Source organism: Stigmatopora nigra, chromosome 16, assembly GCF_051989575.1.
Source record: "Stigmatopora nigra isolate UIUO_SnigA chromosome 16, RoL_Snig_1.1, whole genome shotgun sequence".
Lineage (NCBI taxonomy): Eukaryota > Metazoa > Chordata > Actinopteri > Syngnathiformes > Syngnathidae > Stigmatopora > Stigmatopora nigra.
The window spans coordinates 6,888,411-6,907,814 of record NC_135523.1 but is presented as its reverse complement, the minus strand read 5'-3'; the positions used below and the strand labels follow the sequence as shown (position 1 = coordinate 6,907,814).

The following is a 19,404-nucleotide window of genomic DNA, read 5'->3' as shown; positions in this document are numbered from 1 at the left end:
GTTTTGGCGTCACATGTTTCTGAGGACCTCCACCTTGAAAAGTGAATAAAGGGAGGGAAAAAGGCTATGATGGTGTCATTTTTGTAGTGGATGATGAAAGACAAGCATTCACTCCACACATAAAAAAATAGTACAGGGATGCACACTACTGTTATGTGTAAATGGAAAGATAAGCACTGGCAGTAATACTATTATATTATTTTTCCTCCCTTGCCATTGTACTAAAGTTTTCATACCAATTCTATTATACGTTAAAAAAATACATTTATGTGATGGATCAAAAAAATAACTCATTACACTCATTAGTCTCCATTATCTTAAATAATCCATACTATAATATGTCAATACAATTTGTGCAAATGCTTGCTTCTGTTTGTTTAATTATACTTTTGTTGTAATAATAATTGTGTATTCTTGCTATGAGAATTCTTTAAGGATACAGAACATGTCTTTGATTTATGTCAATTAAGTGACAGTGTTTCTATATGTACTGTAAGGAATATTTTGGTCTGCGATGGCATGTTAATGGCTGACTTTAAATTTATCTGTACAAAGTACACACATTTAGCTTCCTCCATCTGACTATCAAGACACTAAATGGAACAGTTCTGCCTAAAAGATAATTTTAAACCATATTTGCAGTAATTTAATCAAGAAAGCAATTGCATTAACTTCAACACCATCAATACATTTCTATGCATCAATATTGCATTTGCAAACCATGTCTGTTGTTGGTGTTAAAATGTTCAGCTATAGCACCCTTCCACACAAACCTCAAATCAAGCAGCACCCCAAGTCTAAGGCCTTTGAAAGAAATCATTGTGTGACTGCTAAGGATACGCTTCACTTCCTTCCATCTGCCACAATACTCCCTTAAACACTTTTAAAAAAAAATCTTAAACACATGGTCCTTCTCCCCCGAGTGGTCCGGTCTGACACTTGCACTCTGTTTGTGCAGGAGCAGCAATTTTGACTGAAGAGCATTGAGATGCTTTCCAAGTTTGAGTAATAATAATATAAAAAAACCTCAGGGATCAGTTACTCCAGCCCCACGTGCAAATAGCATTGTGGATGAGAGGGCGAGACCACCCACCCCAACCTCCACAGCTTACCTCTCCTCACCACCAAGCATCGCTCTCTTTGCGACACAGGAACACCTAATGCATAATTAAAAACACTTTTCCTAAAAGGCGGTATGCACATTACTCTGCAACCACAGTGACATGCCTGGATACTCAAAAATGCCCACTTTAGCTGTAAAGAAGATGCGCACTCAAGTAGCTTGTGACAGGCAGCAAATACTGCAAAGAGGCCAGAAAAAGAGGGAGCAAATTGTCGAATAAAATTACTTGACAGAGAGGCAATTGAGGTTCATCCTTTTCTTTTTATCTCAGGTGTTCAGACGCCACTTTTTTTTTCCAAATGATGAATCTCAGCCTCAATGTAGCATGATTTTAAAACAAAAAACATCAAAAATTAGGCATGCAGACTCCTGATTTCAGACTAGAATATAAGTGGGCTATGTTTAAACCATTACTACAACTAATAGGCATATATAATTGGATGTTACCTTTACTTGAACCCTAAAGCAAAAAAACACTGTTCTTGACGACCATCAACAGTTATCCAACTAAATTATTAATAGTAGAATATAATCCAACACAAGTATTTGACCATTTCCAAAATACCATCAGTCACATGCACCCCGAAACTAGCCAAGGAGGGCTCATTCAAAGTACTGTCAAACATTTCTTTGAATACATTTAGAATCTAAAGTACCTGTTTAAAATGTACCAGGGGAAGCCTAACCATAATTGTCAGCCCAGATGATGTCAAATTAATACCATACCAGGCAGCTCTAGAAGAGACAGATGCAATTAAACTTGATAGATGACAAAAACCACAATGACTTCCACAAGAGGGCACCAGCAAAAACAATAATTCACCATTCTCTGGACATTAACTTTAAGAAAGCCCCCTAAAAATAAATAAATACAAGAAAAATGAATGAGTCATTTTCTAAGCAATCCCTAGTAATAATACCAAGCGAGAAGAAACTTTGATCCCTTCAATTCCACTACAACAGAACAACTTTAACAAAGTAAACTTGGCAATTAAACAAACTTACAAGCAATGAAGTCCACTCTCGCACACGTTCTCTCCAAAAGATCGCCCACCCTGCACATCAACAAGTTCGGAGGTCGCCACCGAGTGATCACGAATGAAGAATGAAGCGTTTTAAGACGCGCTCTTCTTGCACGAAGCGGAAGGTGATGACTTGGCACGTCAGTCTCAGAGGGCTCGTTGCGCACACCACCACGACCACCACCATCGCTCTATTTAGAGACGATCGGGATGAGGTTGCTCCTGCCACATGAACACAAATGACTGATTGCCGTCCTGGGGGCTCGCTCAGCACAGTGCGTCATGCAAACCGGAGCACTTCTGGACTCGAGTTCCGAAGCCAAAGTGTCCATCATAGTCCCGATCTAAGAGTCACTCCATCGTGATGAAACACTGGCAAACTTCAACATCCCCGCAGACCAAGATACTACAGGGGTCTCTCTCTCTTTTCTTTCTAAATCTTAGGACCCCATTTTAGTACCCCCTGGCTTAGAGCTGACTAAGCGAGATGTGATGGCGGCGAAGATGGTGCGCTCCCGGGCGCACGCTCAGTTTCGCAACTCCACCACCACGCGCACCTATGGGTGGTCTCTCTCCTCCCCACCCAACCTCCTCCTTTACCACGCCAAATATTCTCCCCTGGCTCAGTTTGCATCCACGCACACGCACAAACCTTTCAAGCATACGGTTGTAATGCCGAAAAATTAAAAAAAGTGAAATATGTATACCCAAGTCATGTATTTACATCGATAGAACCCATAATTATTACATCGGGATAACACTTTAAGGGACATTTGAATGTTTCATATATAACATCTACGATATATGAAAATAATCGTGCAGTATTCCATTATTACACGGACATCTTAATGGCTAAATTTAGGGGTACTAACATATCGTCAAATCTTATGGTTTTATAAGGATGTGGGTGAACTCGTCGTATTAAGAAATAAATTGTGTTTAATCAAGTGGGTGATTTTCAAAGAGTTAAACTAACAAAAGCAAAAAGTTTAACTAGTAAAAGAAAAATGAGGTCATGACACTGAACGTTAACCTTGCAGCGTGTTATTATTTTATAATCCTTATCATCCTAAAAGAATATGGAAAACCACAACTACCATAGTTAATCTTATAATACATTTTAAAAAATGTGCATATTTAACCTTCCCAAATATAAAAACAGAAATTAGTGAATAAATGAATACCACGACAGATTAAAATTCTAAAATATGCTACTTTAAAGAATCCCATGCAAAAAAATCATATTTTGATCATATATTAAATAATCTATTCATTCAAAATGTGAAGTGTTTTAGTATTCGGATCATTTAAAGAATGAAATAACTAAATAAATAACAAAACAGGCACCTGGCCGTGACACGCAAACATTTCAACCGCGTGGTGCGCATCTAAAAAAAGCGTCAAAAGTTCACCAACATTCCGAGAAACCATCCGATCTTCACGCAAATGCAACGGGGAAGCCTTTTCTCACCTTCATCTCACAGTTGGGCAGCCATGCCGCCTGTTGCAGCCGTTTAAATCCGCTTTAAGACGGGACATGTCATGCAGGTGCCAGCGGTAAGCGTCCGTCCTCGTGTCCGATCGAAGAAGCGACACTGCACGGATGGAGAGAGGCAAGAGAAAAAAAATAGCAGTGAATGGTCCCGGAAGCAATGTCGATGTTTAAAAGTTTGCAGAAATACAGAGACTGTCGGATGCAAACATTCCGAGTGCCTCTGTTTGGGGGGGTTCGGGTCGTCAGAGGCGAGGAGCGAGAGTGCTGAAACTGCCGAGTGGCTGCACGCACCCAGACATGTTGTGCCTTTGACAGCTACACTTGATTCCTTTGCAGACGGCAGCTGCTGGAAGACACCACCTTGAACTGCACTTGTTTTATTCATCAAAGATGTCGCGGCATCGGCATGTCACAAGTTGGGATAAAGCGTGGGACATGTGACACCCGCATCACCAAACAAATTCACTCATATAAGCGAGTTAGACAGCATCTTATGTGGTGAGAATGCATCAAGAAGGTGCGTCTCAACTGTAAGAAAATAAGACAGGGGAGGGAAAAAATGTTTTCATTACATGGTCAATTGTTTGGCAGTATTCTAAAAGTAGTTTTACCACACCTTATACTTTAGTTAGTATGTGAAGAAGAGATATTACTCATTACTTTTGGCCTACAGTAGAGTTGCTACTTTTTTCCTCAATTTTTTTTCCCCAGAGATGCTTACAAGATTAACCAATAAGAACTAGCAACAATAAGCACCCGACTCCATTAAACCAATCAAATGTGACAATATAGTCGTTAGTTAAGTATATATATAATTACGCACACAGATATACACATGCATATACACATTTACACGAGCATATACACACATATTGCACATGCATATACACAGTGCACATGCATATACACACAGGTATATACATATATATACACATGCAATTACACACATGTATACACATGCATTTACACACATGTATACACATGCATTTACACACATGTATACACATGCATATACACACATGCATACACATGCATATACACACATGCATATACACACATGCATACACATGCATATACACACATGCATACACATGCATATACACACATGTACACACATGCATATGCACATGCATATACACATGCATACACATGCATATACACACATGTATACACACATGTATACACATGCATATACACACATGTATACACATGCATATATACACATGCATATATACACATGCATATATACACATGCATATATACACATGCATATATACACATGCATATACACACATGTATACACGTGCATATATACACATGCATATATACACATGCATGTGTATATATGTGTGTATATGCATGTGTACATGCATGTGTATATATGTGTGTATATGCATGTGTATATGCATGTACAAACATGTACACATACATGTACACACATGTATATACACATGCATATACACACACATATACACATGCATATATACACATGCATATATACACATGCATATATACACATGCATATATACACATGCATATATACACATGCATATATACACATGCATATATACACATGCATATATACACATGCATATATACACATGCATATATACACATGCATATATACACATGCATATATACACATGCATCTATACACATGCATATACACATTATTTTTTTGCAATGGCATTTAGTGGTAAAAATATTTGTAGAGAAAGTATATTGTAAAAGGGAGTATTGATAGCAATTAATCCCTGTCCTGGATCAACGCTACATCAATTGAGGCAGCTATAAACCACACAAGCATGATCGCTGTTGGTTCATTATTGTTTGACTCGTCAAGGGTGGGGACGATAGAGACAGCTCTCCTTGCAGCCGTCTTTTTCTTTGTATCTCTCTCAGCCTGAGGGCTGCATGCCTGTCATGAACCACTTTTTTTTAATTCACTCTGTGACAAAAGAGAGGTGCAACACAGCAAGCTAACAATAAAACAGTTTAGGCTCAGACTAAAATACAATGGCACTTTGATATGTTCACTCAAAACAAAAAAAAAGAAAAGAGGATAATCCTCTATTATTTTCTTTGATACAACAGTTAAGCCTTTAAGCAACATGTGGCTGGCACTTGAACCTGAGTTAGACACTTCTAAGACTAAATACACTCCAAAAAATAACCACTTTCTATATGTAAGGTCAGACAAATTTTCCCAGATTGATAAAAATGTATTAACGTTTAATGACATTTAAGCATTGGCCAATAATAGCATGTCATTTATTATGATGAAATATATGCCATTGACAACTTACACTACAAATCCTTCAACTAAAACCATGTTTTTTTGTCTATAAAATAAGAGTTCAAGATTATTATTTTCTTAAAAAAACAATTATCTATTATAGAAAATTCCTCCCTTTTTATCACTTGTCAAATGACGTTAACGTTATTTGAAAATTGATGGGTAAATTGCCTTGTTGCTAATTGGGAGCTTGTATGTACGAGACAGCCAGCGACTCTTAATTAGAGAGTTGCTCTCTTCCATTTCCCAAATCTTTCCACACTTGTGCCGCCTAATTCCTGTTAACACTTGAAAAGTGATATTTGGAACTCATTATATTCCTACTGGTTTGACCAGGGGTGCCAAACTCAGTTTCGTTCGGAGTTCACATTAATGTCAACGAAATCTCATAGTCGGACTAGTTTATTTTTGTCCCCAAAAAGTTAACTTACTACTTGCTTCTATTGGCATCACTAGACATCCATTTTGACTGGGAGGGGCGATTAATTAATGAATAGGGCGTCTAGCGCCATCAATGGCACTATAACATGAAAATCCATAGACATTTTAAGTGTCTATTTTTGCCAATACTAAGCAATGAGTTAATTTTTCATCACTTCTTTTTTTTAACCTTCATTTTAGGGTACTTACAGGTCACTCCTGTTAAATTTTAGATCATGTTCTATTGATTTTGAGGATGCCTCTTGTTCATTTGTCAGTTTTTTCTGAGTTTTGGGCATTTCCAGGTTGCTCCCTATTGCTTTTGGGGCATTTTAAGGTTCCTTATTAACCCATTGGCTTCCTTTAAAGGTGCTGTTTTAGGGTAGAGAGCAAATGAACAAGTGTAACACTAAAATTGACTAATTAAATAAATTAAAGCATTTGATTGTGTGCAAAGTATGAATTAGCTACAAAGGGTCCATCGGTCAAGACAACGCCACGGGTTAGAATGGACCTTCGAGCGAGCCACTTCTAGTCCACGAGCTTCATGTTTGAAACCCATATAATGTAATATCTACAGATTTTATAGTTTACCAAATGTAGGCCTATTGGAGACCATTTAGGTGGAGCTGTGTGAGCCATTATTTTAAAGTTAAAATACAACAACTCATTAATATTAACTGTATTTGAATTCCCCTGCTTTTGTGATACAGGTGATCTGCATTTCTGTACATGCACCAAACAGTCAGTGTTAGTGATCCTCACCTACTAAACCAGGCTCCATGAGGGACCAGTCACAAAGTGAAAAGTCACTTCCCTTTTCAATACAGGATGGGTTGAAGGAGCAAATCAGGTCAGTCGCTATGCTTATCAGCCTGGCGCTAACCCTGGGCTCCAATCTGCTGCATGCAGACCTCCACCGCTTATCCAATCCTATATGGTGTTCTAAGCCCAATGCACCAACTCGCTGAAATTGAAATATCATATTAAGTTATAAAACAATACCTGAAAGAATTACACGATGGCATAATCCAAAAAGTGCATGATTGAAAAAGGATTAGCGGACAGGGGGAGGAGTGAACCACATAGTTTGGTAGATTGTACAGGGGGTGGGGGGGGCGATGGAGTGCCTCAGGTCAACTGTGAATTGGGGCCACCCTGTTATGGTTTACGTGGTCCTGCGAGTGATTTGGTTTCTTAACAGGTGCAGAGAAAATTTGTCCTTGTTTCATGGTGTGCGTTTGACCATGACTATGTGCTTTAAACTGGATGTCATTGAAAAGACAGCATCAGTCTTAGGGGAGAATTTTAGCCTAGAGTCAAAATTAACAGGATTTTTTTATTTTTATTTTTCAATGTTGTTGGTTGGGTGCCTGAATGAGATCCAGCATGGATTGGACACAAGATCTGTGGATCAGTTCCGGTAGCTGATGGTAATGATGACAAATAGTTTTCTCAGCTTAGCACCCTAGAGAAATGAAGTCCACGTCTTTGGAAGTTGGTCTACTAAATTAGCTTTTGTCAATATTGTGGTTCTAATTTGTGTACTCAGGATGTGCTGACAGAAATATTGGTTACTGTAACTGACTGCAGGAATTGAATCCTATTGGCTCATTCATGGTGTCATTAGAATACAAGGATAAATGTATGGACGTGATTAGATTCTCTGCTGCCATTACAAAAACCAAGATGTGTGAGAAAATTCAATAATACTGTATATATCGGTTTAAACAGTATAATACCTGATGCAGGACCTTAATACACATAAATTTGAAAAATAACCGACTAGGTTAGAAAGAAAATAGGTTGCCCATAGGAAATTATTCCCCAGTGTTTACTATAGTTCACTTTTTAATGAATATTTTTTTGCAGTATTCAGGCTGTTTTAGTTTTGGGTTGTTTTGTTGTAATTTTTCCCGTGGCAAATTATTCAAGGAAAGTAGCCTGCCTATCATTAAATTCCTGTATTTATAAACAGTAAAACTTAAAACTGGCTAGTACCCATTTCTGCAAGTGTTTATGTGGAATTATTATTTTGACTTACCAGTTGCCACTTTTAGCCAGTGTAGTCTTCAACAAATTTCGTTGTCACCTTGTCATCTAAAATAAAGGAAGAGCAATATAAAAAAAATAAAATGAACCAAAATGTGGCATTTCATCCTTTTGATTAACCAATGAAATGAATCACAATAATTAAAACAATACATTTAATCGGTACTGCCGAAAAACTCAATCTTAAAGGTAACACCTGGTCTGAGGACTTGACTGACAGTCAGACCATTTCAGGGAGTGTACTATTATATAAAGACATATAAATGAATTAACATGTACTATTCTGTCATTATTCAAGCAACACATTTTCTATTTTGCCTATTCCACTTCTTCGACACCAATTGCCCAATGACACCAGCCACAGTTTGGAATAGGCAAATTTATATATCTGCGTCTTAAGTGCAAATAATCAAATTTCAATTTTAACACTTGTTTCCTAATCAAGCCAGGCAGGCATAAAGCCCGATGAGTTTAGTGTTCTGGAGACAAGTGTGACTATAAATGCATAAGTGTGATCCAATGACTGCTTGTATTTTGACAATTCCATTTACATTCATGGCACTTTTGTTTTGTGTCATTACCAAGTTTGTTTGACTCCAATTTGGTAGAGACCTTGCACAGCTTCCCAATGGAGAAAAAATAGGGACACATTGACTTAATGTGAGAATTTAACAAGAGTTGTAAAACTACAAGAATAGATATTTCAGGAATAAGTTGGGCAATAATCTTATCTGCTTGAATTTCTCAACATATTTCCCATGGCACTTTAATCTTGCCTTTAAAATCAAACTTCATATATATTGAGTGACTTGCATTATACATTTTTAATCAAATTTGATTTGCTTCACGTGATCTGGATTTAGTTGCAAACCACTTTCTGTCCATTGCTCCTCAGAGAGCTGTCAAGTAGAATGCTGACAAAACATTTTGAATGTAAGATCTTGTTTAATTTTATGACTTACCTTTGTATAGATTGATACACAATATCATACATTTTCACCATTTATTTCACAGAACAATTACACTACATATTCTTGACTGAGTAATGACATTTTTAATCTTGTGAATAGTTCTAATTTGCATGAAAAAAAGCAAAATATGTACTTCAAATTTGGCAATCACATTTGACCTAACAGGGGAATATTTCAAAGTAATTTGTGTTCTTTTTACAAGTGAAATGGATCTTAAGAAGGAAGCCATAGGTATTGGAAAATAAATAGTCATGTCCATATCCTTAAAAGCTGAATCAAAAATTGTATGAAGTTGAATCTGAGGATACTAAGATGGCGTTTCGGAGCTCCAGTCGGGTATAGAAAAAGTCTTGGAGTGTGTTTTTTGGTTTCCAATTGTGTACTCTAGGCGAATGCACACATGTCGGTCACTTTCTTCCGATGGGTACATGTTGACCTCCCCAGTGACCTGTGTGTCTTGAACGACATCCACAGACTCATCCAAGTACAAAACAGCTTGCTTCCAGTGGGTCTCGGGCTTAAATGGGGACGTGGACAGAACCAGAGGTTGCAGTTTGTCCGGAAGAGGGAAGGAGACTGTGAAGTAGACGCAAAATGCATTGACTGCAGCAGATCCGAAAGAATCACACCTGAAGTGACCTTTGACCGACCGCAGCTCCTCCACGGTCACCGTGTGGAGATCCAGCTCGGCGAACCGGGCCGGATGAGACAACACATCCTCTCCGGTCACCGGGCTGACAGAAATGTCTGAGTTCTTGATGCATTTCTTGGCAAAGTCACTCATGCATGACATGTCGATGCCATATTCATCTTTGACATTATGCCAGAAATGCAAGCGGTCTTCCACCACTGGCTCGCAAATGGGGGTGATGAAGAGTTCTGCTTTGCTGGGTAGAATGATCCCTCCTGTCTTTTTTAACCACTTATCGCGTGCATATACCACTGAGTTTAGCATGGATTCGTGCAGGAGGGCATAACCCATCCACTCACTCACAATCACTTCCACCATTTCCGGCAGCTCCACCGTTTCCACAGTCCCTCGAATGACTTGGATTCGATCCTCCATCTTGTTGTGTTTGACTATTTTCACAGCTTGTTCCGCGATCGAACACGCTTCCACGGCGTATACTTTTCTGGCACCGGCCTGGACGCAAAACATGCTCAAAACGCCGGTGCCCGCCCCCACGTCCAGTACAACCTTACCCCGAATCGATTCGCTATTCTTCAGGATGGCCCATCTATACGTGTTGGTTCGCACATGATCCGCTATCATTTCTTCGTGAATAGTTACATCAGAATAGCTATCAAAGTAAAGACTGTCCTGTCGGGTTTGATTTAATTTTCGTTTCTTTGCCACGCGAGACATGTTTACCAGCGTGTTGCAGAAGCGACACTGCGCGATACTTCCTTACTACGACGGTTGGGATTTGAAGTTTTTAACGGCCCACATCACAGCAATGTGAATGTAAAATAAGACTACAACTCCCACGATTTAGTGATTAGGACTCAGGAGTGGGCGGTTACTTTCACAGACTGGACAGTTTTTTTTCATCAGTAGGAATGTATATAACTATTTACATTAAAAAAGAAAGAAACATGTATTATTTTTGTAAGTCTCTATATTTTAAATACAATCTAAACTGAGTTTTGCTTAAATGCATTTTTAAAAATTAGTATGATCAGCTGCAATGGCACGTGACTTTAATAATAATAATAGTGATAATAACAATATAATAACCATGATAATACTACTACTACTACCACTAATAATAATAAAAATAACAATAGCAATAGTAATAACAATGATTCTACTACTACTACAACTACAACTACTACTACAACAACAACTACTACAACAACTACTACAACAACTACTACAACAACTACTACAACTACTACTACAACAACTACTACTACAACTACAACAACAACTACTACTACAACTACTACTACAGCAACTACTACTACAGCAACTACTACTACAACAACTACTACTACAACAACTACAGCAACTACTACTACAGCAACTACTACTACAGCAACTACTACTACAGCAACTACTACTACAGCAACTACTACTACAGCAACTACTACTACAGCAACTACTACCACAGCAACTACTACTACAACAACTACTACAACTACAACAAATACTACAGAAACTACTACTACTACAACAACTACTACAGCAACTTCTACTACTACAACAACTACTACTACTACTACTACTACTACAGAAACTACTACTACTACTACCACTACTACTACTACTACTAATAATAATAATAATAATAATAATAATAGTAATACGACTAATAAAGACAATAACAACAACACTAATTACATTAATTCTAACAATTAATAATAGTAAGAAAAATGACTATATGTTTTGCAGAAAATAATTGTCTGTCAAAGACTAGACTCTTTGGATTGCACCATACTCCATGCCTCGATTCATGTGCTACATATCAACATCAACACCGTCTACCTTTTAACAAGCGGCCCAAAAGACGTCTGAGATTTTTTACAAAGTTATGGCAGGCAGAACTCTTATCTTGATGGTCCTCTCGGGTTTTCAGAGATGTTTCCCAAACGATACGGGTGAAATGAGCAGGAGCTGTATCCTGTGTTATAATGTTGAAAACACGGGGGTGGGCTGAGAGGAGTGGTCCGCAGAAGAATACAAAAATAAAGGGGTCAGATTCAATTTTCTACATTTGGATTCAGCAGAACGAAATGGTGAAAACAAAATGAGCTGAAAAAAAACAAAGGTATGTCGTTGTGTTTTTCATGAGGATAGAAATAGAATGAGAATGACCTCTTTTTCAACTAAAGAATGAAACACTGGGACAGTGTAAATATTTAAATCAACACTTGACAAATTTAAATGTGTTCCAAACACTGGAGTGAATTGATGTAGAGCCTAAAGCGAACTTGGGCATTGTAATAAAACGTGAGGATGGTATACATACCACACTGGGATACATACCTTCGTTGTGAAACGTATACACATCGTGATGGTGTGAATTTGACAGGATGGTTTGAAGCATAGCTGCTGGAGATGAACACAGACAAGAAGCAGTTGGCCGTGTCGTCCTCTGCTCCTCTCAAGCTTTGGGCAAACTACTGCCAAAACCCAAACACAGTCAGCGTCCTGCGCATGCCGTGTCCGCTGGCCATGTTTACCTTCTTCTTCACACTGTATGCTACAAATCCTGTTTTAATACATAGAGAAAATCTGCATGAAAACAATCATTTCAAAGTTGAGTGGAGTGCATGCCATGCTATATTATTAAAGTGCTATGTTTATTCTTTTTAAAACTCTTTTGAGTAAATTGTACTGTATATCATTTTGCACAGGAAAACCTGGTCATGACAGTAAATCACAGTACACACTCAAAACAGTCTTGTTAGTTGTAGTACTATTTCAACCAAAAGGCTGCTAAACCTCCAAATAATTAAAATTGAGAACAAAATAAAAAAAAATCTTAATAATAGATTGATTTTCAGCTTCCCATTAGAAAATGCAAACTTAATATAGAAGCTTTGCAAAAAAAGTCAGTCATGCAAATCGAGACTATTCATTATTAATTTTCCACATTGGTGCAAAATGCCAACAAATTGTGTTATTGAGTATGTGTGTGAGAAAAAAGACTACTTGAATAAAGAACAAATACAAAGTAATATGTGTTGTATAACTATACTGTATGCGTGAGTAGGGGTATGAAAAAGAGGTTGGCTTTTCACGAAGGCCACCAGCAGCTGTTCCTCTTGGTCGGCTTGCATGGCCTCATGGGAGCTTCTTGTGCACTGTGAGAAACACCGGACCTGTCAGCTGCTGCAACCAACACACACATACACACGTGATCACAATATTCTCCTGGAAATTTATATGGCATGCAGAGAATTTCAAAATTGACATAAAATGTATTCGTACAGAAGAACTTGCAAGAACTTGTATAGATAAAAACACCTTTTAACAGCATTTTTTGGGTGTAATGACTTTCTATTGATTCCTCTTAATGATTAATATTGAGTTGGTCTTATATGTGTGTCATAATGAAAAGAAGCTAACCCATCACATCTCCATCCTCCACAACTGCCTTTATCTATTTGGATGTCTTTTCCAAATTTGTACTTGGTATTTGACTGCACTGAATCAGCACACATGCCAACACTTTTCAACAAAAAAAAAAACCTATAACAATGGCTGAAGCAAAATGCCCACCGGGTTTTAAATTGCTGTTTATTTGTCCAGTCACCCAGCCACCACACACACTGTCACACCAACCAACTCGACAGCAAGACTTGGCTGACAATCCGCATCCCGGGAAATCAATTCATTAATTACATCCTCTTCCCTGTAGACTCACTTTCTTCATGCAGCCAAATATCAGTGACATGGCAATGCAATCAGATCAAATTACCAAGTACAAGCCCCATTAAGCATAGTATAGATAACCTAGGCAGGCTAGAATGAAAAAACTGCAACCCCCTTCACCCTTAAATGTCTGTATTTTAATGGTGTTTATGTGACGATGAAATCTTACAGCAAAGTAAATGTGCCCCAATGGAGTTTTACAAACCTCCACAAGCCCTTTTACTTGCAAGTAATAATATGTCCAATTATAATGCTTAACCTCATTAGGGTCGTGAGTGTGCTGGAGCCAATCCCAGCTCACTTTGGCCGAGAGACAAGGCACACCATTAAATGATTGCCAGCAAAACACAAAGCACATTGAGACAAACAATTTATCCAGACTAATATTAAGACAAAAGGGAAATTTAGAGATCTGCTTACCACTTGGCGATTGTACTGACCAAAAGTATAATAAAATGGTAGGTTAAATGATTTTAACAGGGAATATTTTAACGTATTGAAATTGATTAATGAGGAACATCCGTATATATTTGCCAAGATATGTAAATTAAGGTGTCATAGGATACTTTCGAACTCTAAAGGTTGGCTGAATATCTTGAATTCTAATCAAAGATAATCTGTGATTTATTACATTGAATCTTGGTGAAAATTATTTTAAACTACATCATCATAATTGAGTACTTTTTGAATTACATTTCAAAACAATGAAATGAAAAAACAGTTGCAATCCTCCACAATTTTGTGTCAGGTTAAAACAATCCAAGTTGACAGCAATTACCCTTTAAAAGCCATGTGTGGCAAAAATCTTTGGACATGAACACACATTAAAACATAATGATGGTACTTCATTATGCTACCTTGGACTATTAATAGGCCAACATTCAGTCATTAAGACATGGCACATTTAAATTCAGCCTGTGAACCTGAATTTGCAGTTGCACTTTTATATTTGTATTTTCCACAAGGTATTTGTTTCCACACATATGAAGGTAAGACATTTCAATAAATAAGTGAAATAAATTTCACTTAGTCACTTCCATAAGTATTTTTAATTAGCAATAGTATTTTTTTTTTGTTCAGCAATCAAGGCCAAAATGAATAGTGACATATAGCCTTTTGCAATTTATTGCAATTTATATTCCATACCACTTAAGGGTGCCGGAAGCTATCCCAGCGAACCACGGGCAAAAAGAGGGGGGCACCCTGAATTGGTTGCCCGCCAATCGCAGGGCACAATAAAACTAACAACCTGCTTTTAGGCACACAATCACACTGTCACCAAATGGGAATCAAACCTAGACTGCGCACACCTAACTCAAGATGAATCATCACGTTATTGCCATTTAAATAGACTTAATCGTTTATAAATATTAAAATTAAGCTTTTTAGTTTTTTGCTTGTCACAGTAGAGACAGTTGAGTAGAAATTAATTTTGAAGGTGTAATTTGCTGCCATAATTAGATCAATGACTTGTTCATGTCTTGTCGGAAGAGACCGCGTCGGCTTTTTATGGTAAAATGTACCATTTCACAAGAATCCAAAGAACTATTATGCCAGAGGTTAAGAGCCTCATTTCACCCAAAAACAGGGAGATAACAAGAAATTCAAAACGTCCACATTCATATTTTATAGCAGAAGCCCAAGAAGAGATGCAGTAATATAAGATCCAACATTCTTTTAAAGTTAACTTTTAAGTTACAAACTAAAAATAGTTTTGTTTCGATTATAAATACAAAGACATGGTAAGTCCAGTATTTTCATTAGAGTTGATGTTGCTCTCAACTAATAGACTGACAGATAGGTCTGGTATTTTAGAGACGATAAGACGCTCCCGGGTTGTTCTTCCCACTGACCTTGGTTTCTGCAAAGTAAAAAATCAATGCTGTTTCAAAGGGACAGAAGGCAGTATTCACTTTCTGTTAAGGTGTGGTGCATCATGCCCTGAAGGTAAGACGGGCAACAAGAGAATCTGCAGTGGTAGTTAGCGGGATCAGAACCTTTATGTGAGCAGGCAGGCCCAGACACATTCAGAAGAAAACGCTTGTATAGATATTAATGGACAACAATAAAGTATATCTAAGCAGCACTGACATGTGGCTTTACCTCAGTCAGATAATGAGTACTAGTCAGTCACTAGTAGTGTGCTTTCTTCTCTATTTTGTGGGTGGATTAATATAGTCCAAGTATGCAATGGAATTTAAATTTTCAAACATTATTGTTAAAGTTACCTTCTGTATCCTACTATGAAAAGCCATAACGTGAAAACCTGGAATTCCTTTCAGCTTTTTAACTGATTGTTTGAGTTTGTGCTTTTATCTCATGTAAGATAATTAATCATGGATGATGATCATGATGATGACTGGAAACGGAAAACAACAACTGACTATGTTGTGTTTTCAGATTAATGTGTGCGGTAATTATTTATCTACTGTGAGTATGTGAAGCTTGTTGAGACATTTGTTGTGATTAAGGGCTGTATAAATAAATGTAAATTCACTTGACTTACAAAAAAGAAGCTAATTATACTCCTTTAAAAATGTTTTACTATACATTGAACATATTACCACTAGCACCCCCAAAAATAGTAAGTACACAAAGGATGCGGCAGAAGAGATCAGCAAACAACCCAATGACAATTCAAAGTCCACCATGAACCTTGGAATATGGGACTACATGTAGACTCCAAACACCCACAAGAGACTCAGAACAAACATCTAACCAGTGGCTTCAAATTCTGCTACAACAGCTACATTTTCCATCCATCGGAACCCCGAGTGAAACTCACCAGAAAGGGCATCCCTGCGAGACAGGAAGAGACGAACACCTTGCCCTGTAGCGTGACAGCATAGCAGAGGCACAGAGGCCAACCAAAGTGAGGGACTTGGACCGTTAACAGCATTTCATCAGCAATCCCATGAGTTGGTTTCTTTGCTCAAGCACTCAAAAAAGATTCTCATCCGAGGGTTGGAGGGGAGAGTCATGGGTGCTGTGATACACAAAAAGAAAACACATTGAAATTGCTCTGAAAGCAGAAAGACAAAAGAAAACAATGGTGAACAGGAATTAAGTTAAGGTTTCCACCTGCCCAAAGGGGAACAGGAGTAATGGAGAATTAAGAAGTGGCTTACTGACCACCAACTCAGTGTTGGCATTAATATTTTTGTCCAAAGATGATAACAACTCGAGCATTATACACAGCAAACAGTCAACCTAGTCAGCATCTGACAAAGCAGTCCAAAATGGTGCCTTGAGGGAGCATTGAAAATGTTCTCGCAACCTTTTCAGCTGCATTCTAACTGCACCCCCACGAATCGAGACAAGGCTGAAATGTGGTCTGATAGAAACTGATGCCTCCTGTCTGAGGTGTTTACAGTTACTGGTCACATGCTAAATGTCTATTGTGAACTCAGAAATGGATGTTCAAGGTTCTTGGTGTTGAGTTGACTATGCTTCTGTAACTTGACATACCAAAGGTCAGCGGCTTGTAATTGAGAAACAATGAAAGGGCATCCTTCCAGTAGAAAATCAACATGCAAGGTAGGGAAGAGTGGAAAGATTATGAACAACATAGATACATATATGTTTCCAAATCTTGTAAATCTAATGTAATCCGAAAAATAAATACTCAAGTAAAGTCCCCTGCAGATTCCTTCAAAATCTACCTATGCAAACTGATTTATCCCTGGAAACCTATTTTATATAGAATCCTTCACTATCACAATGCAAGAACAAAAAAATGTATGGGATACTGTGAAACATACTTGTAGGACAGGCCTTTGCTTCACAATGGCGGTGAAAACTTCTCCAGGTCTTTTACCAAAAGAGATGCTGACCACAAGGACCACGGTTCAAGATTTAGCTGTACAGTATTGGTGACCTTCAAACAAATGAGAAAATCCATTTAAGCACATTAGCACAATTGCAGAGTCGGGGGTGTCTAATTGCATACATCGATCTGTCCACAACCTCAACCAGTTGAAATGAAAATATGAAATTAAAGTTCTTGAGTGGGCGGATAAAGGATTTTATGCCATATTATCTGATGTTAAGAATTTTAAATGGAAACGAGAGAACCCAAAATTATGAGTCAATGTTTGCTTTATTCAGCGTGCGGGTTTTCTCTCATTTGATATTTACAAAGAAGACTCAGGAAAACAATACCAAAGGAACGAAAGAAAGGCTTGTGTCACCATGCAAAAGAACTGTTAAAATGGAATTTTTGTCCCCTTAATCTCTTAATCTCTTTATTTTTCAAATCCATTTACATTTTTAAATTATGGTGATCACTGGGAAGGAATATAAAGAAAAATGGATAATGAGCTACTTAACAGCTTAATGGAATGGTGCTGTAGCCTGCGAGCCATGACAGCTATGATTGGTAGTTTGTTTACACCACTAGTCCTCATTATGTCTTGGCCCGTCTGCTTTTTGGCACTCTACAAAAGTGGATTGTGCCAAGTGAAATCTGGACTAACTGCTCCAGAAATTACACATAAATACAATCCAACCAACTGTTGTGGTTATGATTGAATTCAATTAAAGTATTGAGATGTAAGTTTCAGTCTGTATTTGAACAAGACTAGTAGATCTTTTCTTCTTCTTTTTTTTCTGGTGTTAGGAAATAAAAAAGCCTAAAACTGACTCATGCCTAGGGTGCTGTTTGGAGTATGTCCTCATATGAACTTCAAACTGTAACAATGTATGTCCAGAGGCAAAAATTGTCCCGAAGCAGCATAAATTTACTGTTACAGTTCATTTCCAAAGACATTGTTTTTCAAACAGCCCATTGCTTGTTGTAAAGCTACATTTGTCAACATGATGTTAAGTATTTTCTGGAGCATAAACACAGAGATTTTTGTAGTTATTTTTGTCCACCTGCATAGCGGAGTAAAAGCCGCAACAACGGCATGTGGAAAGAGGCTGCCACTGTCTGAAACGGTTGAGAAAGTGTTTGCTTTTAATTTGCATTTCAAAAAGTTGCACTTTCTAACAGCTTTAGCTTCATCCCCAAACAATGTCATCATCTATCCATAGCAGCGCTCCGCTTGAGTACCACTGTTCGGACCTCTAATTGGCTGGGCAGAAAGTGCCAGGAGGGACATTACATTGCAGTCTTAAATGGCTAGTTTGGGCTGCTGCACGAGATATTTAGTGAGCCTGGGTCATTCTTTCTCCCTGGAGAGTCAGTTAGGAGTTTTCTACATCGGCTGGAAGAAATTGCAAACACATACAATGCACTGTAAATGACAGGATTCTGCAGCAAAATCCCTTGATGCACCCAAGCTGCCATACAAGCACTGTATTGTCTTCTATATTGTTATCCATATCTGACTGATAAGGTGTGAATGTTTTAGGTTATAATTTTCCTCCTGTGTTTAACAATTATTAAGGCAAAAAAACTAATTTTTTACTAGTTTTCTGCTATTTTCTGATAACTAGAAAAACACAGATGTACATAAATTATAGACACTGGTAAAGCACACTCCGTAAACCTTCACTGTTGTCTGACATAAAGCTATAAAAAGCAAGATGGGGCATAATTTGCACAACCTAAATTATAATTTGACTTGGGAATCAGTTCTCAGGCTTTTGGAAGTATAGGTAACACAACCAATAATCAATCTTTACTAGGGAGTACTTTACT

General features: G+C 37.8%; 2 protein-coding genes across 10 annotated transcripts in view; both read right to left on the bottom strand.

Moving 5' to 3' along the window:
- Positions 1-19,404, bottom strand: part of ntng1a (netrin g1a) — a 127,515-nt gene that overhangs the window by 58,327 nt on the left and 49,784 nt on the right. The window contains exons 5-11 of one of the 9 annotated variants that reach the window (XM_077735850.1): positions 17,522-17,637; positions 16,546-16,746; positions 13,084-13,217; positions 12,369-12,594; positions 8,401-8,456; positions 7,122-7,323; positions 3,617-4,168 (exon numbers count right to left, since the gene is read on the bottom strand). The gene's annotated coding sequence lies outside the window, so the exon portion shown is untranslated. Of the gene's footprint in view, positions 1-2,128; positions 2,703-3,616; positions 4,169-7,121; positions 7,324-8,400; positions 8,457-12,368; positions 12,818-13,083; positions 13,218-16,545; positions 16,747-17,521; positions 17,638-19,404 lie in introns of those variants that run through there. The other 8 variants (XM_077735851.1, XM_077735858.1, XM_077735854.1 and 5 more) reach the window with 8 other exon arrangements.
- prmt6 (protein arginine methyltransferase 6) lies at positions 9,398-10,810 on the bottom strand. The gene has a single exon (XM_077736007.1). The coding sequence runs from the start codon at positions 10,743-10,745 to the stop codon at positions 9,687-9,689; it is 1,059 nt and encodes a 352-aa protein (XP_077592133.1). The 5' UTR covers positions 10,746-10,810; the 3' UTR covers positions 9,398-9,686.

Excerpts from the sequence above, each read along its gene's own strand:
- prmt6 (XM_077736007.1), bottom strand. The coding sequence starts at position 10,745 with ATGTCTCGCGTGGCAAAGAAACGAAAATTAAATCAAACCCGACAGGAC.